The 23,071-nt window shown below is 38.2% G+C and overlaps 1 protein-coding gene across 1 annotated transcript in view; it reads left to right on the top strand.

Annotated features, from left to right (window-relative positions):
- The first annotated feature begins 4,486 nt into the window (after window positions 1-4,486).
- The window catches only part of LOC127569344 (gamma-aminobutyric acid receptor subunit alpha-1-like), a 36,802-nt gene continuing 18,217 nt past the window's right edge, over window positions 4,487-23,071 (top strand). The window contains exons 1-6 of the mRNA XM_052013899.1: window positions 4,487-4,808; window positions 5,963-6,065; window positions 9,326-9,429; window positions 10,641-10,708; window positions 11,340-11,560; window positions 20,639-20,721. Of these exons, the coding sequence (XP_051869859.1) occupies window positions 5,986-6,065; window positions 9,326-9,429; window positions 10,641-10,708; window positions 11,340-11,560; window positions 20,639-20,721 (556 nt within the window). The 5' untranslated portion in view covers window positions 4,487-4,808; window positions 5,963-5,985. The remainder of the gene's footprint in view (window positions 4,809-5,962; window positions 6,066-9,325; window positions 9,430-10,640; window positions 10,709-11,339; window positions 11,561-20,638; window positions 20,722-23,071) is intronic.

The raw sequence follows: 23,071 nt of genomic DNA, 5'->3' as shown, positions 1-23,071 counted from the left end.
ATGGAAAGATTTACTGAAGCCAATGGAAGATAAATTTTCAAGAGCAAAACTTCAACCAATAACTTCAGAAACAGTTAAAAGAAAAAAACCTGTAAACCATGCAAAAGTATATTTATACCACAGTTCTGATGGTAGGTCACTGACCTGAAACCAGAATTCTGTTTTGTTTTCCCTCCACAAATGCTGCTTAACCTACAGAGTACTTCAAGCATTTTGTATGCTTATTTAACCAGCACAATTCCTTGATGGATTGAAGTCCCTTTAAAGACTTCTTGGGATCAAAATTACACTTAAAAGGATTTTTTAAATCAGGCATTTGCTGCAGTATAGTTATTGTCCAGCGGGCTCTCAGCCAATCTGACAATGCTTCTCTCCCAATCAGGTGGGGACATAGCCATTCAAACATCTCAACATGGCTGGGCCTTTACAACTGGCAAACTATAGGATTGAATTTACGGATGAGAATATTCCTACAATAGGAACGGGTTGCCAGTACATTGATATTTTCCTCTCTGTTCCTGAACTTTCTCATAGCTACATCCCCACCATCAATTTCCACCACAGCAGCTCATTTCATTTATCCCTCCTTTTCTTTACCTAATTGTGAACAGACTCCCTTCTGCTGGTCTATAATGGAACTCTGCCTCTTTTTGTAAGCTTGAGAAGCCCAACTTCAACAGTAAGCAGGTTGAAATAAACGTTTCTACTCGTGGAGAACTGTTTGAGAATACTTGTTTTAAATGGTCTCCAATACTGACCAAAGTGTAAGTAAAACCGGAAGAATAATGATAAAAAGAAATAACGTAAAGGGTCATTTCAGTGAAAATCTTACCTCATTGAGTCGAAATCCCAAATCCCTAAATAAAGTTGAAAAGCTATGTTTTGAAGTTACCCTATCTCATATTCAAAAAAATTGGAAACAGAAAGTGCACTGTCCTATTTTTATATAATTACTTTCCTCGTTGAAGGAATAATTCATTCCGTCTGGGTTTGCCGTCATATTTATGCTGCACGTGTACCATAGGAGTGGTCACGTTACAATGATCAAGAAATGCAGAGCAGTTTCTACACGATTAGTTATATTTATATCCATATAAATACAAGCACTCGGTTTCGTATTCAGGTTTGTGAAATATGAACAGATGGGCGCAACGTTTTATTTCTGTCGCATTTCAATAAATTGAATGCATGGATGGCTTTCGGTGTCCCCATAAACCCGCAGCAGCTCGGTCAGATTGCTTTCTTCGATTTATGCCTGCAGGACTGTGATTCTGGGATATTTTAGTCCATTTTCATTCCAGTTAGATTAAAATACTCTAGTAAGTCATTCAAATCTGCTAGCATTTTATCCTTTCAATTAGCTTGATTCGAAATAAAATCATATAAACGCATATGTGAAAAGACTTCAAGAATCTCCTTGGACTAACATTGGTTAAAAACAAGATTGACAGTTTCTAGGCTGCCTGGAATAGGATGGATTTGACTCGTATTGCTGGTATCGAGGCTGGTACGTGGTTGATGTGGCAACTGTACATGGGCTCAGTATTTACACTGTTACCTCACACTAGAAAGAAGTCTTGTAGACAGCATCAGTGACAGAAACAATCTTCTGAATCTCGTCGTTCGAGTAATGCAACGCCAATGATTTCCCCTCGGTCTTAATGCTCGTCTGAGCATCGTTTGAAAACTTGGCAGCGTTTTCTTAAACCATTTAATTCTAATTCCATGGACACTTAAGTCGAGTAATTAAACATTAAGATAATATTTGAGTTCTGTTGACGTCTATCCTAGTCCATTTGTTACTGGATAGAATTTACACGGTAAAAGTTCAACATGTTGCATTTTGAAGGTCTTCTGAGACAAACTAAACGTCAAAATATATATTCTCCCTCCCCAAAGCAGATACGGTAAATCTAGTCGTATATGAATTAAACAATTCCCCTCGAAAATGAGATAAGTTCCTCAACTTTAAAGGCACTTAGTGACCACACAGACTGGTGGAATTGTTTTTAAAAAAAAGAATCAACCGAGCATGTGCAAACAATAATTTATGATATTTTACACAACCACAATTGAGTCGTCTAGCGGGATCAGAAGGTCACTTGAGTTTCACTCAAGAGCTGTCAATTTAACCCCTTCACCCAATGACCTTGAAACAAGTCAATGCTCTTCCAGCTAAGCAGTGCTGTTTCTGGCTTTGCCTCCAGATCAAACACCGTGAACGTGGCTATTATCTCACACCAGAACTGTTGTAAGTGCAACCTCAGAGCTAATGCACGCTATCGAACTACGACGCACAGCAATTCCACATCATTTTCGTGGGGATAAATTAATGTCGCGATTAATCCAAAGAGATCACATGGTGATGTCAAAAATTGCCAAAACAACTTTCGACCAGATTTATGGTCTTTCCGCGTTGAATTCTTTGTTAAAGTTTTTTTTAAAAAGCAATAACATATATGTCGATGGGTATAGCATAGCCACGACGACTGATCACCCCGGCAGCTGTTTCCTTTCTTCTCTCTCCTTCATACTTCAAACACGAAACCAATAGCAACCTGTGTGCTGTGCCTGAGAATAATAGATGAGGAGGAGGGGTGGGGGACTTCAACGTTTCTCTACATGGTTCTGAGGGCTTTATCTCCACTTCGTTCGCAAGTTTAGATCAGCTCAGAGGTACGTAAAGTAACATTCGAGCTAAGGCAAAAATATTGTCATAGAATCACATCGCTTCAGCTCGGGAAGTAGATATTAACAGATTTGAAGGTACTTATTTCGAGATATAACATCATAAACTGCGCAGACTAACTCACAAGGCATGCTTTTGGGTTGTTATTTCTCACTAATTCATTAGCTGGACGGTGATTCACATACCTCGTCTCCTGCTGACGACCGTCCTTTCAACCTGCCTGATCCAGTCAGTGAACTAACCAAATGATGCTGAGATGAAGGGTCAACCATGATTTTGCCGAACGGAGGTGCCGGCGTGTGTGGCCCATTCTTTCTTTTTCTTCTGTTTATGATGTTCCGATTTTTAGAGCCTCTATTTAGCGAGATTTTGTACTGCTCTTTCCGCAGATGCTGCCTGAACTGCTGAGAGTTTCCAACATTTTCTGTTTTTATTTCAGATTTCCGGCATCTGCAGTTTTGTTTTCTGATTTTCATTAAGAAATATTATTCTCGCCAAAACTTTATTATGTTTTCAAAAGTTCAAGATAATGATTAAGTCAAATCGATTTCGTCGTGCGATAAAAGAACATCTTGCCTTAATTAAACTGAACTAAAACTGCAAAGTAAGCACACAAACTTGTGACACTTGGGAAACTGTGAAGCGTCACCAGCTTCTTGGTATGTTACCTGAATAATGCTGTATGGGAACAATTACTCGGTTTGCCGTACGTGAGTTTATCTTACAAAATGCAACAGATTAGCGACACTGGGGAAACCTTTTAAGAACTAGCAGGTTTTTCCTCAACAGCTGGGAGTCAGGACGCTTATCTTTGCACCCAGGAAATACTATGGTTCAATGGACAAGATGGAGCGGGGCTATGTGTCTCCTTGAAATTGTTCATACGCTGGTTAGTTTGCAACTTTGTCGCTGCATGTTTATTTACCTAAATAAAGGGATCATGACAATCTAATACTCTCAAGGCCCAAAACATCCTTTTAACAACTGATAAATCAGGATATATCCCGCATCTTTGGCATATCTTTGAGTTTTAATCTGTCCCTCCCTATCAATACGAGAATCGGTATAAATTGCCCTGTGCGTTTTGCCGGGCTGTAGGACCGTCTGCACGTCTGGTGGTTGAAGCAGAGCGCCTGCGTGTAGGGCGGTTGAATGGACTTGCAGCTCCCTTCGCTCCGTACAACGGGCAGTAGCTTTCAAATGGGCAGCTTCCATCATAATCCAGACAGGGTCATTATCCAGGACAAGGCCGAGTTATGAAGATTCCAAAATTATTATTGCAAAAAAAAACATTGCAATAAAGCAACAAGCCATTAATTCCTGTGATGAGTGGCTGTATTTATTCGAAGTGACATGTTGTGATTTCAAATCAACTGCAATGGATGCTTTTTTTTGTCAGTGTTCACATGAAGGGGACATTTATTTCTCGCGATTCATTTACACATACCTCATCCGACTTATGGGTCACAGATACAAGCCGAACGAATGTACATATGTGAGAGCGAGGGAGACCTAACTGCAGTTTCCTTCACTAACGCAATGAATCAATGTGTCAGAGCTTGGGGTTGCTGTAACTTAAGAAGATCTGATATTTGCCAACCTGAAATAGATGAACGTGAAACGCTGCAAGTTAAATTGTGCGGTGGAGACAGGAAATCTACGTTTGGCGGCGGATTGGTTCTCAACGTGTTTACGTTCAGTCAGGGTATCATCTCCCTCCCTCACTCAAAATCAGAAAAAAAATCTGCCTGATTTGAAGTCACGGCTTATTTCACATCCGGTTTACAGACGGGCATATTAGTATTGGCTTGGTAGAGTAAGGCTTCCTGGAACCTGCAGTCCCTCATCCTGTAGATACAGTGTAGATGAAATAATCCGCCGCTTCTCCTTCCATACAAGAAGGCAGAGAGACTGTGACGGCTCCCGCAGGGGAATGCTGATCACAGCCAGGAGAGACCGGATCGTGTGTCTGTTGCTTCTGATTCAAATGTTGGTTCCCCCCTAAAAAAGGGGGAGAGAAGGAAAAGCCATCGAGCAGTCAGACCTGGGCATTTTGAATTTCAACTCAGCAAATTAAGAACTCGGTAGAGAAGTTTATTCACTACCCCATTCTTCGAAGGTGAGAGCTCTCGGTTCAAATGATCGAAAAAAAAAGCCACATTAATTTGTCTTTTGAAATGATGCTGAGATCTGTGGTTGACGTTGCTGCGTTCGACGATTCTTTTTGTGTTTTACAGACAAATTAGTGATTTACACTTTAAACTTTCCAAGCTGATAATCGATGTTGTTGTAAGAAGGCGTATATTCCAAATCTACCTCTGTAGCTATTTAACCCATTCAGCACCGCCCGGTGTAATGCACGTTATCCTGCTTGTCCTCCAAGCCAGTTCTTCGGTTTTGTGGGAATATTTAGTCATTGTGTTGTATCTACAGTGTTCTGTTGCATTCTCCTTTGCTCTCCGTCTGCAAGATACAAGGTGTTCTGAATAGCGTTAATTTAGGAGAGGCTGATGCCGCATCTACTTTACGTTTAGAAAACTCGTATATTCAGTTGGTAATGTATGGGAAGAATTTAGATGCAATGACTGTTTAACTTCTATAATTTACACACGTTATGTATACATCGTTTCAAAGTGAGATTTTGGTGCTGCTTGACTATGCACCTGATGGACATTGATCTGTTTGCATGGAGATCAGTTGTTGTGAATTACGGATTTTGTTGGGATGCAAAAGGTCTCTAATTTGTTATGGAGCTTATGACCCTTGCATTGTTTATTTGAATACAGTAACGTTGTGGCGCAACCAGAAGCAGCTGATGGACCCTCACCTCAGCCAGGTGTTTCGTTCATTAACAGCACATGCCTTAATCAGAGGGAGGCAGTTACATTATTGGGGCTGTTTCACTCGGCTGTGTAAAGTCAGACGGCCGAATGCTACGAGGGTTAACCCGACGTTTCTTTTCAATCTTATGGATTGTCCTTGCCCTCTGCCCACAAAGTAATGACAATATGTGTAAATGCAGATTTTCAATGATTTTCTGGGCGAAGCAACACGGGGTTGCGCCATTCTCTCCGCCCTTAGCACTCGTGGTAATCTTGTGAAAACCTTGACGATACATATTTTAAAGTGTGTCTTCTGAATATTTCATTTCAAACAGAGAATAAGTGCAGCGATATCCAGTTATAGTTACCTGTGGACTCAGAATGGTAATCTTATGTGTTTGCTTGCTCTTGCTGGGTGTATGTGTTTATGCCTGTATTATTTATTTATCAGTGTGCTTGCTTTGTGGACCTGCTATGGAGCGAGTTACTGCTCTCGGTAGCTGCGTATCAGCAACATTCTGCCTTCTCCTCCTAAACGCAGCGATTCGCCCAAGGTGAGCAGCTCATCTTGTTGCTATGTGTCATGCAAACTTACCCATTGTAAATGAGTTGGAATGACTGCATTTCTTTCTATTTTTAGCGATTCATGAAAACCAGTTAAGTTTGCCAATTCATGATAGTGATGTTGCGCTGGGTCATTTGAGTTAGATCCTAGTTACAGAGATTTTGGCTAAATAGGGAGAGAGAGAGAAAGAGAGAGAGAGAGAGAGAGAGAGAGAGAGAGGAGACGATTATTTGCATAAACTCTTTAAGCCATGTTCTGTATAAGTTTCACCCCAGAAAATGACGCCATATCATTTCATTTACAAGTGATGGAGCAATAAATATATTAAACATAGATTACCACGCATGAGTTATATTTAATCAAAGTAGCGTGTAACATTTCTGCATACTGCATAGAACGTATGAACTGATAATTGTAATTTGTTAGTATTTCCCTCTCTTAAAACCAATAGACACTCCCATCAACCAAACAGAGCACGATAATATCCAGAAATCTTGGATAAGAATGAATGATTGCTTAAATAAAACCTGTCATTAAGTAATTTACTGACAACGTCGATGAGAGAACATTATAATGCCAACAATAAGTATAGAATTTCTTCAAGTAAATTTCTTTAGGGTCATATGGTATGCTTGTTACATTGGTTACCAGTTTTGTTTTGAAAGTATAAATATGCCTGTATCTACTCCGCCCCACAGCCTCCCCCCCCCCATACCCAGCCACACACACACACACACACACACGTACACACGTACACAGATTTAAAGTTCTGATGCCAGTGCGCTAAACATCAGCATTAATCTGTGTAAATATACAATTAGTTTTTGGTAACTATAATTTATACTGAGGCCTTATTTCGATGTCACTGTTCTCGTGGCCTGTAGATGGAGTTGGTGTACAGTATTCCACAAAATAAGGTCTTTCTGGAGTGTAAAAAAAATCATTACAACCTATAATCCAGATCAGATTAGATCTCCTTCTGTACTTTAATAAAAGTGCAGTAACAGCTCAGGACAGAAGAAATAACATTCAGCTGATAGGTGCTGTATGTGACATTGGTCCTGGGACTGCCGAACGTCAGCCTCTTCACTCAATGATGTGATATTAAAATATTTTCCGTGCTTCAGTGTGCCTGTTTCTGGCGTGAGGTTGTTCCTTGTATAACCCATGAAACATTAATGTATTCTAAGGTATGGCATATGCAAATAAGGCACGTGAACCATTCCCCTCGTGAAAGGTCATTTGATTTGTCAGTTTACCTTCCACCGCTTTTCTTGAAAAATAAGCGGTCTCTGTATAAATTATGCATGTATACATAAAGCACCAGCCATCACTTCTTATGACTTCTTTTATTTTTCCATTTACTTCGAATGTTGTATTCATAACTCCCTTGTTTAACCTTTTAAATGATGATCGACATAAGATATGACTTATTCAAACTTTCTCCTACGATGGAATATTCTTTGCAGACATATAATCTCATAAATAAAACAGGATATACTTTAGAATAAAGGCGCAATATATTTTGTGAGAACATATTTCATTTTTAGCTTGGTGACAACATAACCCCGAAAACTGTCAATGTTTTATTCTGTAGTTAGAATATATTTTCATTATGCTCCATTTAATACCGATCAATTCCAAATGCAAACAGATTTGATCTCAATGATATAACATTCTATGGCTATCATCGATATTATTTCACCCAATTCATACAAAATAAATAGCTCTTCGATTAGCAGCCTCCAGAGGCTGCGAATTAACTTCTCAAATTTAAGAGGAGTCGTAGACTATGTAGGGAGGATTGATCCAGCACTATCGGTGTACTTCAGTATAGTACAGAGCAGATGCTGCATTGTCAAGAGTTTCCGCTTATGGGAATTAAGCAACTCTGTCTTCGGAGATGAAGGCAAAAGATCCCTCTGCATTCAGAAGAGTAGGGGAATCATTTTCATGCCCTTGCCAACATTTACATCCCTTAACCCAATATCCCTTAACCCAATACTTACCGGATTATTTTGTTGTTCATTTCATTATTATTTATGCTTTACAAAATTATCCTACATTGCAACATCCACAACACTTCAGAAGTACTTCGTTGCCTTAGAACTCTGGGGGATCCTGAGATCACGAACAGCCTATACAAAACATTTACTTCTGCGTTAAATAAATGAAACAAATATTGGCTTAAAGGAAAATGCATTTTATTAGGAGTCCTGCTATATTAATACCATAAATTGGGGCATTGTTTCCCGTTTGTTTCACTACTTTTATTTAGTTTTGCTGAGAGATTGCGCCTGTTGACATTTTATAAAGTCGTTCTCTCTCTAGCGCCCACAATGTTCTATAAACTGGAGCAAACTATTTACACGTCCGTTCATAATATAGCAACACAAAGGATAACGAATAAAATATGTAAATCCGAGCTCGACCTCTCCATTAATGTCTGAACGCACAAATAACAGTTGTTTAAGTTTAAAGAAAATAAACCTTTGAAGACCTTAGCTTTAAAAACCAGATGACGCACTTTGCTCTTATGGTTTTTACCATATGGACTTAGTACCTAAATGAGTACTTTTCTTAAGAAAAGTCTGCAAGGACTGCTAGGAGATAAACTCGGATTAATTGGAGGGCGGAAACTGCCCCGCTATTTTAGTTCGAACACTTTGTTCGAAGAATCATGACTCGTACTCTTATTTGTTTAGCACGGACGTCCCAGAACATCCCAAATCACTTTGCAGCAAGTTACAGACGTAATATTGGGGGAAAAAAAACACTTTTTAACCCATCTTTCAGGGGTCATGAATTTGAAAAAGTTAATGCTCATTACCTTCATGCCTGCAATTAGATGCTTTCCAGTTAGATGCACTGTAATGCTCAAATTTTCTATTATTGTTTCTCAATCTTATCTCAAAAAGTACAACTTAATTCCCGAATAACCTTAACAACATTCCTTCTCAAATATTTTATCTTTTAAAGTTTTAATTTTTTTGATTCTCTGATAAAGGTACATAATAAGTATATGGTTAGTATTCCAAAACCCGATCGAACTACTTAGCATTGTTTGCTTTCCTAAACACAACCACGGGGTAACTAACAGTGATGGTTTGCTCTAGTTGGGTGGCTTCTTTCAGTGTGGTGGGTTTGAGGTCTGCGGAAGAAGGCCAGGAATCGGAAGATATGTGAATATTTAATGCAATGTATGTCTCCTGTTTTATTCCCTCCACCCCCATATCACTTCCACAACAGCCTTCAAATGTCTGACGAAGCCAAGAACAACATTACAATCTTCACTAGAATCCTCGACAGTCTTCTGGATGGATATGATAACCGTCTGAGACCAGGCTTGGGAGGTTTGTATAGCGGCATGGCTGGAAATGAAACAGATGTGCATCTGAATAGTGTTATATGTAGTGTAGGAGGACATGCAACATACGTTATTAATCATTGCCATCTACGTTGCGGTTATCTAGGCTAGTCACACAAGTGCTCTCTACTGAATGTTGAAAATGCGAATAACGGCCCGCTAGGATTGGATCCTGGAACAGTTGTTGGGTTCTACATCTTTAAGACGTGTAATAATATTTGTAGTAATATAATACTATGGGAAATGTTATTCGATGTGGTAAATATAAACTATGATCTATAATGGAAGAAAACAGTAAGGCGGTAAGAGCTGGTTAATGGATGGACTTAGAAATCTGAGAGTGAGGGTAAACTTGCCGAGCAACAATCAAACACACAGATAAACAATGTATTACATTGCGAGGTTAGAGGACCCCCATGGTCAAACTGCACAGTGCTTCCGTCAGACGCCGCCTGGAACATTAGATCCGTGTTTGATTATTGAGATACACGCGAGATGCTACAAGTAAACCCAGAAGGCTAGTCCCTTGGGTCAAAAGATCAAATTACAGGAGAAGACTAAAGATGAATGCTTCACTCTGAAGAAATGCTTTTGAAGAGGTTTAACTCGCCGCTGGGTGGGGTGGGGGTGGATGTGGGGTGTGAGGCCTCCACCCGCTCTTCTTCTAACGTTATCAACATATCCTTTCAGAATTGACTCCAACCTCCCTTTAAGTGCATCAGTGCTTTTCACCTCAGCCATTTTACGTGATAGTAGGTTCCGCGTTCAGTATATTTTTTCCTGAGTCCCTTATAAGTGACCGCCTGTAAGTGTATGTGTGTGTCCCAGTTTAATTTGCGGTAACAGTTCGTCCACAAAGACCTCTATAGGATTAACCCTCAGCCTTTTCCTCTTTAGAGACCAGGGCACCTTCGCTTTATCTAACACGTATGTCAATTTAAATGATTCCATACATTTATATTTTACAAAGTCATTGGTATGCAAATATGCCATCGCCGCTAATTTCACCTTGGGTTGCAAATGTGCAATGGTCGACACGGGTAATTTATTTCTTTAATAATCAAAATGGAGGATATTTGACGTTTTAGTGAAAAAGCTGGAATAATCTTTCAAAAGCAATGGAGTTTCCTCTTCAGGATAGCCTAGTTAGTAACTTGAAGCAGATCAAATAACTATCCCAATTTGATCATTTGTCAGAGCGCATAACACAAGTCAAGACGGATATCTACGTAACGAGTTTTGGACCCGTCTCAGACACAGACATGGTAATTGTAAATTTTTTCTCACTTTCGACAAAATTCACCACTGGCACGAATTAATAACGATGTTTAATTTATATTCTTGTTAGATAGTTCAATAGGCAACCTTCAATTAAAACGTGTTGTCATACCAACTTGCTGTCTTAATGTTTGGTAGAAAATGCAGCCTTTATCAAATTCTCTTTCTAATAAGCATTATGAGTGAGCCTGAACTGATGCAACTTGTCAGCTTTTTGGGAAGAATATGAATTTGTTCCATGTATATTTAATATGCTCCACCATTTCCAGCAAGGTTATGGGATGTAATCACTCATTTATCAGTAACACAGTCAATGGAATGCATGGAGATAATATGTTCACTCATAATGCTTAAAAGATTATTTATTAACTAATAATTGATCAAAATATTCAGTGAAGAACAGTGATGCAAATGAGAACTACACCTTCAAAATTCAGAAAGAATGACTTTGCCCTCCTCACATGGTTATTAGGGAAATTCCTGTTACTGATAGTGAATTACTTGTAAGAAGTAAAGCTGTACTGTGTTTAGATTATCAAACCACAGGAACAGTACAAGTTTTCTCTTGTACTGTTCTAAATAGAACTGTAATGATGACTGCATTGATGGTTTCTGCAGGAATACACAATAGACGTGTTCTTTCGTCAGAGCTGGGAAGACGAAAGGTTGAAATTCAAAGGGCCCATGACTATTCTACGTTTAAATAATTTAATGGCCAGTAGAATATGGACCCCGGACACTTTTTTTCACAATGGGAAAAAGTCAGTGGCACATAACATGACCATGCCCAATAAACTACTGAGGATAACTGAAGATGGAACGCTTTTGTACACAATGAGGTGAGCAAATAAATTCTTCTGACTTAACATTGGAAAACATTGACAGTCATTCTTTTGGATATGGTTGGCTAAACAAGTGAGTGGCCCTTTGTACAAAATTGAGAAAAATCTAATTTAGTAGTTTGCACTGTGCTATTATCTGGTAATGTAACAGGCAAGGTAGGAATGGTGAATAGGTCACATAAGTTAGCATTCAGATAATCATCATGGATTAATCTAAGTTATTTATGGGTAATTAACAACATTCATTTTCATTACTTAGCTAAATCTGCTCTATCATTGCTCTATTCCACAGAACATTGTTCACTTCTATAGTTTTGCAACAAATGATTTTCCCACTACTTTCATCCATAGCATTATTGAAGACTACTAGCTACTAAGTGTATTTCACCTAGAAAGGCAGTGTTGAATGTATTCAAAATGACCAATTTAGCAAGCTGAGCATGTACTCCAATCTAATAGAAAGTTGATTCTATCGAATTGTCTTACAGTCTCTTCATGTTATAAATTGATACAATTGCCAACCATTTTTAGTTGCTCTTTATCACTCTGCTGTTGAGCCATTTTGGGAGCAGATAATTTAACTCCTTGTTATACTATGCAAGTAGTACTCTTTAACTAAAACAATGAACTAACCCACGGTCTGGTCCAATAGTAAATGAGGATTAAGAATCCCTCAATGCTAATGAAAAGGACCATGATGCATCCCTGTCTTTAAAAACATTCCTCTATCGATCAACATCTTTGAAGTTAAATTAATTCATTTTGCTGCCTCTGTCCATATCACAAGTGTATTTCATGAAATGTAAAATGCTTTGCATGCTTATGAAAAATTGAAAATAAATATCATCTCAGTGAAGCTGTAGGCATAAAATGTTATCCTCAGCTACTTTATTGTCACTTGAGTAGTGTTTTGTGGAAGTGTGGTTTGATACAGCTACCTATATTCAGCCTGATCTATTTAAATGACATCATTATAACGAATGGAAAGGACTGTTTTCCTTGAAACTCAATAATGGGATAGGAAGGGATTTGGAAAAATTGCTATATTGCAGAATACAAATATTCAAGAAGGGGGCTTTTCATTTGAATTCAACTCAGTGGGAGAGATGAACTGAAATTTTACTTGGGTATAGTACTTACAAGTTTTATATATGTGAATAATCATTATTAGCATTGGGAAACACCTTCAAAGACTGATGGATTGCAGTCTTAGTCTCTTGCTTCACTGAGCTCTCAATTTTAGACATATAGTGAAGTAATTGAACAGGAAGAATACACCTTCTTGCAGGAAAGGGAAACTGGCATGTAATTTTCATACGGTTAGTCTCTCATGTTTCAAAGCCAAGTCAAAGATGAGTTTATTGTTATACGTACAAGTACATGTATGCAGAGCTGCAATGAAAAACTTACAGCAGCATCACAGGCACATGCATCAAATAAGTAGCATTCACAAGGAAAAACACAAATTAAACATAATATTATATACAATTTTTTACAAGAAAGAACACAATTAGAACAAAAACAAAACAAAGTCCATTTTAGTGCAAAGTGATCAAAGTGGTGACAGTGTGCTAAACTGTAGTGATTAGGGTTTGTGCCAGTTGGTTCAAGAACGGAATGGTTGAAGGGAAGAAGCTGTTTCTTGAACCTGGTGGTGTGGGACTTCAGGCTTCTGTACCTCCCACCTGATGGTAGCAACTGAGAAGATGGCATGGCCTGGATGGTGGGGATCTTTGATTCATAGATGTTGCCTTCTGGAGGCACTGCCTCTTGTAGATACTACTGATGGTGGGGTGGGATGTGCCCTTGATGTATTGGGCATAATCCACTACTCTCTGCAGTTTATTATTCCTGCACATTCAAATTGCTGTACCAGACCATAATGCAACCAGTCAGGATACTTTCAATAGTACATCTGTAGATGTTTGTTAGAGTGTTTGGTGATAAGCCAAACTTCCTTAATCTCCCCCAATCTGTGATGAAGAGAAATAGTTTGGTGAAATTGTATGTGGAATTTGGATGATGGTTGCCACAGTTTGTTACCATTAAATTGAATTCAAGGACAAGAACATACTTTAGAATTACATTCACACGTCTACTGCATTTATGATATTAATTTGGGGATGTCTTGAATTTTAACTATCATTTAATGGTCTATGGTGGTAGTTGGCTAAGTGCTTGCAATAAGCAGTTCTTGTTAAATTGATGCTTAACTGAGAACCAATAGAGGTAAACAACTGATGAGATGAATGGAATGATTCATGTTAGGAGACGGGTTACAGAGCTTCTTGGGAAATATATGGCCAATAACCTCTATGAGTTAGAGTCAGACAGCCTGGAAACAGGCCCTTCAATCTCTGAGTCCATGTAAGACTATCAAGCAACCATTTACAGTATTCCTACACTAATCCCTTTAAAAATATTTTATGAGATCATTTGGTCTTTCTCTAAAACTGTACTAATTATAGGCAAGTTTTACTCAATCTCTCTTAGAAAGCTGTGCATCAGGACTGGTGAGGATCAGGACAGTCCTGATGAAGGGTCTCGACTTGAAACGTCGACCTGTTTATTTCTCTCCACAGATGTTGCCTGACTTGCTGAGTTCCTCCAGCAATTTGTGTGTAAGGGCATTCAAGGTCTACTCTGAAGACTAGCATACAAAAAATTAACAGGCTGCTATTTCTGTACGGTATGGAAGGAATGCTCATTATTGGTGGTGCCATCTTTTGGATGAAATGGTAAACTGAGGCCAAGCCTGCATTGTTCTTCCAGCATTAAACATTGTTAATAATATAAGAACCAGTGGGCTGATGGAGAAGTATATAGAGCCTGTTCTTTTGGAGTAAAGAGCATGAATGGCTCCCTAATTCAACAAACTGTGATTTACAACTGCAGTCTCGAATGATTTTAGAGTTAGGAAGCTGAGAGTTAGTATGAGCTTGACTTCCACAATAAATGTAGTTCAAGCATGTGTGAGGTTATTCTTGAGGTGGTTGTCATGAGATCACAGATATAATTTGATGACCATCTTGTATAAGCATAGCCTTTGTAGACATTGAGTAGCAGTGTGGCTCCTCATGAAATCTGGGTGGATATGGTGCAGTACCTATGGGGGAATGCTTTGGAGTTGTTTTTTTTGCGCACCTTTGTCATCCATGAAGAGGAATGTTAGGTCTAGATGAATGGGCATTGGAACGCAGTTTATGTTGCTGTAAAGGGTGTGAAGAATAAGCAAGGGTCAGTGTTCATTGTGAGCAGTGTAGTGTGGTGTGCAGCACTCTGGCTATCAAAGCCGGTTTTATGTGATTGGCCCTTGAAATTATATTATTTCTGAGCCTTCAAGGTTAGTTCCTCTGTGAGTGAGCAACAACTGTTGTTTTTCAGACCAATTTGTTTAAAATCTTGCTACTGATATTCTTTTGGGTGTTGCACTAATGTTGACACCTATGGGCAAGTTTGATTCCCAAATAACAGAGCTAGCAAACATGAAAATCTCACCCAAAAATGAGCAAATGATCTGATCATTATAACACTGCTGTTTGTGGGTGTTGCTATGCATGAGTTGCACAATATCTGACATTAAAGCAGTGACTACATCAAAAGAACCTCACTAACTCAAAAGCATTTTGGGATATTATGAGGCTACATGAGATGCTACATTGATGCATTTTCTTTTTTATGATTGTTGGAAGGATTTGGGTCAAGAACTTTTCAATGTGGGATGCTTTATGAAAGTGGAGTGCCAAGATGTTAAATGGTAATAGTGGGACTCAGCTTTGGGCTTGTAGCCTGGATTACTGATGTAACTATGCCATTTTTTCTAAAAGCTAATTAAGTAACCTTCTTACAGAGAGATCCACAGCACGGCTCCAACTATTTTATTTCTGGGATTGGGAATCTTGCTTCCCATTCCAATGGTTGAGACAGAATACCATTCTGACGCACACATTGGTGAAAAGGAATTATCTTCTGTCTATGAAAAATTTGCTAGGTTCAACACAATTTTCCTTACTCGGCATGATGCTGGTATAAATATGTCAAACACAACCAAAAACAAATTAAAGAGGAATTTGGATGAGTTATTGCTGTCTCCAAAGAGAATTTTTTTAGTATATGACTGCTGTGTACCTGTATTTGAACAGAGGATGGATCAAGAAAAGAAATGGTTTAAAGTGAAGCTTAATTAACTTTGGTATTAAAAGTAACAAATTACCAGATATTTATGGTTGCGAACATTTCTTGTGCTGGTGATAGAAGAATTAATAGATGGAAAAACTGGTCATGATAAGGTGTTCCCTGTACTTACTTATAATTAGTTTGAGAATGAAACTATGAAAATGGCCTAAAATTTAAAAAATATAGAAAGATGGGTAGTGTTTGATTACCCCAGCTGAGCATAACAAGAACGTGAATAAAACTAGAAAGGTTACAACAGGATATTGATCAACTGGAAATGTGGGCAAAGGAATGGCAGATGGAATTTAACTCAGACTAATGTGAAGCGATGCATTTTGGGAAGTTAAACCAGGTTAGGACATACATAGTGAATGGTAGGGGTCTGGGGAGTGTTATTGAACAGAGGGACCTGGGGTACAAGAATAGTTCCCTGAAAGGGGCAACACAAGTTGACAGAGTGGTGAAGAAGGCAAATGGCATGCTCGCCTTCATTGGCTGTGGCATTGAATACAGGAGTTGGGATGTTATGTTACAGTCGTATAAAACATTGGTTAGACTGCACATGGAGTATTGTGTGCAGTTCTGGTCACCACACTATGGAAGGATATGATTAAGCCAGAGAGGGAGAAAGAAAAGATTCACAAGGATGTTGTCTGGACTGGAGGTCTTGGGTTATAAGGAGAGGCTGGACAGGCTGGGACTGTTTTCCCTGGAGCGAAGGAGACTAAGGGCTGACCTGATAGAGGTTTATAAAATTAGCATGGATATCGAAAGGGTAGATAGTCGCAGTCTTTTTCCCAGGGTAGGGGAGTCCAAAACCAGAGGACACAGGTTTAAGGTGAGAGGGGAAAAATTTACAGGGCATCACAGAGGGTGGTGGTTAAATGGAACAAGCTGCTAGAGGAAGTGGTAGAGGCAGAGACAATTACAATGTTTAAAAAAAAACATGGATAAGAAATGTTTGGAGGGATAATGGCCAAATACAAGCAATTGGGATTAACTTAGATCGGCACCTTTGCCGGCATGGATGAATAGAGCCGAAGGGCCTGTTTCTGTGCTGTAAACTTTATGAATCTCTATGAATCTAAAATAGTCACAAAAATACAGTGATACAGTAAATTTAGAGGACATCTTCCTCTGTAGCCAGCATACAGTTCTGAATATTCCCCTGGGGAATGCAGCAATGGCCAAAACTACAGTAAGGTGGGTGGCCCACTATTTTTAACTACTGTTCTGTGTCCTGTCCTCCCATCTTGTGAGATGTCTTGGGATGTCTTGCAATTTATACATTATTCTTTACAGCGTTCTTCAGCACCATTTATTCTGCTCGTAGAATGAACACTAATGTAAGGCTTAAACTAGTTCTGTAGCTTTAGTACTTCTGAGTCAGAAGGTTGTGGGTTCACATCCTGCTGTGGAAACTCAAATGTACCAAACTGTGGTGATTTCCCACTAATGGAGGTCAAATGTACCCCATTTCTAATTATAGTAAAATCACAGCATACCAAGTAGACGCAAAATTTCTACATGCCATCTAGCAGAGCAGTTATTCCATCTGTCTTGTTCCATATTTATTCCCCATAACATCACTAAAACATTATCTTATCATAAACACCATTTGTAGGAACGTGCTTGTGTGCAAATGGCTGCTGTGTTCCCTATATTACAACAAGGAATACATTTCAGAACGTTAATTGGCTGAAAATTGCTTTGGGTTTCCTGAGGTTTTGAATAGTGCTTTATAAATGGCAGTCTTTTTATTTCTTTCATTGGCTCTTAAATTAGTACATATCATGAATAAAATTTCAGAAAGAAAATGAAAAAGTTGCTTTAATTGCTGTATAATTTTGACCTTAAACCTAATATTTGAAAAAGAAATGCATCTATATTTTAATGCTGCAAGATAAGTATTAATTACTATAAAGCATACTTTCAGGTAATTTGGGTTACCAGATATGTAAATTCTTCAGTGGAGTGCATAAACAGCTGCAAGGAGCTATATCAAAGTGTTGTGCAGTGTGCTTTCGGTGTCAGTGTTCCGATCCTGGGTCTCATGGCATCATGCAGAAACTGACATATTCTCAGCTAGAAACTGCATCTTGCTTAATTAGAAATTCAGCATCTAATCTGCTGTATTTGTTAAGTGAACGACAGCTGAAAAGACAAAATGCCTTTAGGTATTATGACATCATTTAAAAAGGAGACTGACTGATCTTAATGAAATTATTCCCCAATAAGCTGGTGCATTCATGTGAATAAAACTTATTGCCCTAATATTTGTAAGCTTCCATTTTTTGGTGCTTTACCCACACAGGGTTTATAACCCATACATAAAATGATAGATCTGAAGACTTCGAGACTTGAACCTTGTCACAATGTAAATGGCACCACAGGAGCCTGCACTGCTCCAATGTCCTGCAGAGAGATTAGTGTGAATCATTGGGGTGTGAAGGAGGAATGGATGAGTCTGAAAGTCAGAAATCAGGGTTTGAAAGGTAATTGGTAGGAAAATCACATAACTAGGTTAAAATGTTGAGAGGTTGAGCAGAAATATCATTGACATTGGATGTATTTTTGCGGATTCAGGCTGACAGGTCACAAACCTTGACAATAGCCCAAGGGTTGTGAGTGCTGTCATTGAGGATCTATGAGGTTCAACTGGAATCTGGGCAAAATTGGGGAGCATGGAAGTCAGGGATTTTGCAAGCTGCCATTGGATTGATTATGGTAAGTACCAACATTGTTTTTACTTCAATGAAGTTGAGAACTATTTTTCCGTAGAGAATCAGTGCCAAAGCTAGCTGGCGCAGGGCAAACCAAAGTTGCAGAAGTGTGTATTAGGCCCTTTTGTGGCATACACAAGATGGGCAAGCCTGCTTTAGATGAGTGATGTGTCTTTCTTGGTTGAATAGCTGGCATTGTGTGAATGGTGTGAGATGTGGGTGTGAGTAGTGGTGATTATATGATGAACTGTTGAGCATTTGAGTGCTAATTCTTGCTCTAATTCTGCCTGGGGGTTGGTGACCAGAGATGTTCTGCTGGGATCTGTTCTTGGACCCCTGCTCTTTGTGATTTTTCTAAATGACTTGGATGAGGATGTGGAAGGGTGGGTTAGTAAGTTTGCTGATGATACAAAGATTGGTGGTGTTGTGGATAGTATAGAAGGTTGCTATAGATTACAACAGGACATTGATAGAATGCAGAGCTGGGCTGAGAAGTGGCAGATGGAGTTCAACCTGTAAAAGTGTGAAGTGATACACTTTGGAAGATCGAATTTGAAGGCAGAATACAAGGTTAATGGAAGGACTCTTAGCAGTGTAGAGGAACAGAGGGATCTTGGGGTTCATGTCCATAGATCCCTTGAGGTTGCCACGCAGGTTGATAGGGTTGTTAAGAAGGCATATGGTGTGTTGTCCTTCATTAGTCGGGGTATTGCGTTCAAGAACTGTGAGGGAATGTTGGAGCTCTACAGAACTCTGGTTGGACCACTCTTGGAATATTGTGTTCAATTCTGGTTACTTCATTATAGGAAGGATATGGAAGCTTTAGAGAGGGTGCAGAGGAGATTTACCAGGATGCTACCTGGATTGGAGAGCATGTCTTTTGAAGATAGGTTGAGTGAGCTAGGGCTTTTCTCTTTGAAGAGAAAGAGGATGAGAGGTGACTTGATAGAGGTGTACAAGATGATAAGAGGCATAGATCGAGTGGACAGTCAGAGACTTTTTCCCAGGGTGAAAATGGCTAACACGAGGGGGCATAATTTTAAGATGATTGGAGGAAGGTATAAGGGAGATGTCAGGGGTAAGTTTTTTTTACACAGAGTGGTGAGTGCATGGAATGCACTGCCGGCAGAGGTTGTGGGGGCAGATACATTAGGGACATTTAAGAGACTCTTAGATAGACACATGGATGATAGAAAAATGGAGGGCTATGTAGGAGGGAAGGGTTAGTTAGAACTTAGAGCAGGATAAAATGTCGGCACAACATCATGCTGTAATTTTCTATGTTCTATGTTCAATGACCCGATTGCTGCCTCCTCCCACAGCCATTGACCATGTGCTGAAGTCTTCCCTGCTCTCTGTGGTAGAAGAACTCTCCTTTACCTCAGCATCAAGATTTCTGGAATCACATCAGAAACTTGGGGTGTCTGCTCTTATGTGAGGACTCCAACTCCTTCAAGCTTCAATTATTGTTGGAGATTCCAAAGATATAATATTTTTGATTTAAATATTTTTTTTTCTCTCTCAATCAATCCATTTTCTTGTTTTGTTTCTTTTTCTGTATCTGAAATGGTATTAAATTCACCGCCTCTAATATATATTTCTTTCTAAGTCATTGTGCTGTTGTACTTTAATTCTGGACTCCCCAGGAAGATACCCTATTGGTCCCTGTTTTCTTTTCGGTTTCTTCTTGCTCCGTTTTCAGTAAATCTGAAAGAACATAGCATGCAAAGCGTCAAAACTTAAATAGGAAAATGCAAGCCTCACCAATGGCAATCAATGTTAGATACTTGCCACAACAAATGTTGGCCAATGTACAACTTGTATATATTATCATAGCCTTTACACAGTACAACCAGAGAATTTCAACTGACTTTGGAGACAATGGAACCATGTTTAATAAAATATTAAATATTGAAAATGTGCTGAAAATATGAATGAAAATAATCATTCATAATGCATACTATAATCCAAGATAACATCGGCAAGGCATTAGACTTTGTTTCTATTCTTAACATATAATGTATATCATTTGTCTGCCGCTTTTACCCTCTGGTATAAACATCATTATTGTGCTGGCTGCATCTTTTATTACAGTACATCATTGATATTCAATTATACTTTGTTTAAGGACCTTTATGATCTTTAATATCAATTTACAACCTTTATTTTTTTCCAGGTTGACTGTGCGTGCTGAGTGTCCTATGCATTTGGAAGATTTCCCAATGGATGCTCATGCATGCCCTTTAAAATTTGGCAGTTGTAAGTACAAGGAAGTTTAACAATTTTAGATATTCACTTTGGATGCTATTTTAGATCTAGTACAGTTTCTCAACCAAAATGATGTCAGAAATAAAGACAATGGCACATGCAAAGTATGGGGCAATCACTTGGTGTTTAAAGATTTAGCATCAATGAATTTAATGTCATAATTTTAAATGGTTTAAAAAAGTTCTTCCTTCAGTGGTCTTTTTAAAGGAGGTGTGGTCATTATCAAGAATGTTCTTTAAATAAAGAAGCAATCTTGTTACTGTGATTTCTTTTAAAGAAAATTCAGGTAATTATAATTCTATTTAACATTCTATTGCCTTGATGCTTAACAAAATTGTTTTCAGTAGGAAAATACATTATGTTTGAAGGAATCTTGAACAGTTTTCCATCAGTGAATGCATGACTTTATTACTGAGCTCTCTGCATTATTATACATTATCCAGTTTTAAATTAGGGCAGAAGGTAATAATTACTTGAATTTTTTACCTGTACCAGGTTAAGGTCAGACATGAACATGATAGAAAAATGATTTTGCTTTTTTATATTGTATGTTTATGTTATTTCAATCTTCTAACTTAATCCCAATTTATATTACAATGTTTATTTTGTTTTCTGCAAAATTGTTAAAACGTTAATTATTATCTGTGGTTGTTAATTACTGGTTTGATATCTGCGAGAATTCTTTATTCTGACTTGCTATTCAGTCTGCTTGATGATTTCCCTGTTCTTGGATGCCAGCAAACCTAACAGATAGGAAAGGGGAAATCAACATTATAGAATCTATTAAACATTTGTAGGTGAAATTCTTACAAGTTTAGCAATAATGCTATTCCCCCACCCCCGATGCAAACTGCAAAAGATGAGGCTTTTTTTTTGTAAGTGTTGTTTAATTCCTATGCCTACAACTGCTTACTGTGCTTGCAGCAAATAAATTTGTTATATTGGTGCTTTGGAACATCAACATGCAGTGCATACATTGTCCAAAATTAATGATTCAATTTGTTCCTTCTTATTACCAGATCTTGTTCTTTCATCTCCAGTCCTTCAGAATCATGTTGAAAATCCAATTCTATCTTAGATGAAGGAATCAAAGTTTCTAAAAAAGTAGAAAATGAAATTTCAAATGAGCAAAGACTTCCCAAGATCCAAGAAGACAAGGATATTGGGGTTCAGGTTGCACACTGTAAAATCAGTCAGTGAGTATATTACCAGCAAGAAAAGGGGAACTATTGGCAGTTAGTTGATAGGTATAGGTTCACTAATATGTACAAAACAAAGAGTACATTAAAGAAGAACTTTCATTAGGTTATTTAACATTCTAGGTCACTGTTCCATATAGCGATATCAAGGATCTAAATTTTAGAATATTATCTTACACTGCAAAATTTGATCAGGCACTGTTTGTGAAACAACTTGTCCCTATAATTGATCCACATTCTGTACTGGTCAGAAGCCAAAGAATATTCTCCTCAAAGCTTTAGATTTTGCCATTTAATGTTCCCTTGAGTCTTCTAAAACCACAAATAACGGAGGTTATCCAGACTTGAATTCTTCTGTGGCAATTAGACCCACATGAATTATTTTCTGTGGTACGTGGCCATCAATTGGGATTACTATCCTGAGGACACTAATTTACTTGTAAGTTTTTATTTGGTTTAGCACCCACACCAATGCAAATACATACATGGAATAGAGGTATCTAATTTTGAAACATAATGAACATTATTGTAACTTATAAAATGAAATTATTTTATGGATATTTTGAAAGAAAAAACACTGAATGTTGAGTTCAGTGTAAGTGCATTATTTTACATTATAACTTTTGACAAGATAAAAAACACATTTGTATGTGGGAATGAAATTCATCTTTGTCAGCAGCACAAGGTAAACAAAATAGCAATCAATCTTATTCTCAACCCATCTTTTTTCCCCAACACTGTGGTTTGAAAAATCAGAAATATTTTTGTATACCTGCAAAGTTTTGTGGTTTCTCAATTAAACTGATTTTTCAAAATTGTTTGTGTTGCATTGTCTTAACTAGGACAGTTCTCAGTTTGCGAATCAAAGAAAACTGTTCAGAATATATACCTTGTTTACCTTTTCTCCCTCCTCTGTTGCCATTTTCAATTTATTTTCATCTTCACACTTTCCTGCAAATCAATGACATTGACTTGGGTTACTGACCCAGAAAGTAGCCATGTTCCTTCCAGAGGACTTCCTTAAAGCTTTTATACATGTAGAATTCAGGCAGAGTATGCCAGCAGATTCACTGAGTCAATCAAGCCTGGTTCTTTCCTTGTTGGACACTCATTACACATGTTTGTACAGCATGGGTTACCTG

The sequence above is a fragment of the Pristis pectinata genome, chromosome 4 (genome assembly GCF_009764475.1).
Source record: "Pristis pectinata isolate sPriPec2 chromosome 4, sPriPec2.1.pri, whole genome shotgun sequence".
Classification (NCBI taxonomy): Eukaryota; Metazoa; Chordata; class Chondrichthyes; order Rhinopristiformes; family Pristidae; genus Pristis; species Pristis pectinata.
Note: the sequence above shows the minus strand (reverse complement) of the source record. Positions and strands in the feature narration are given on the sequence as shown.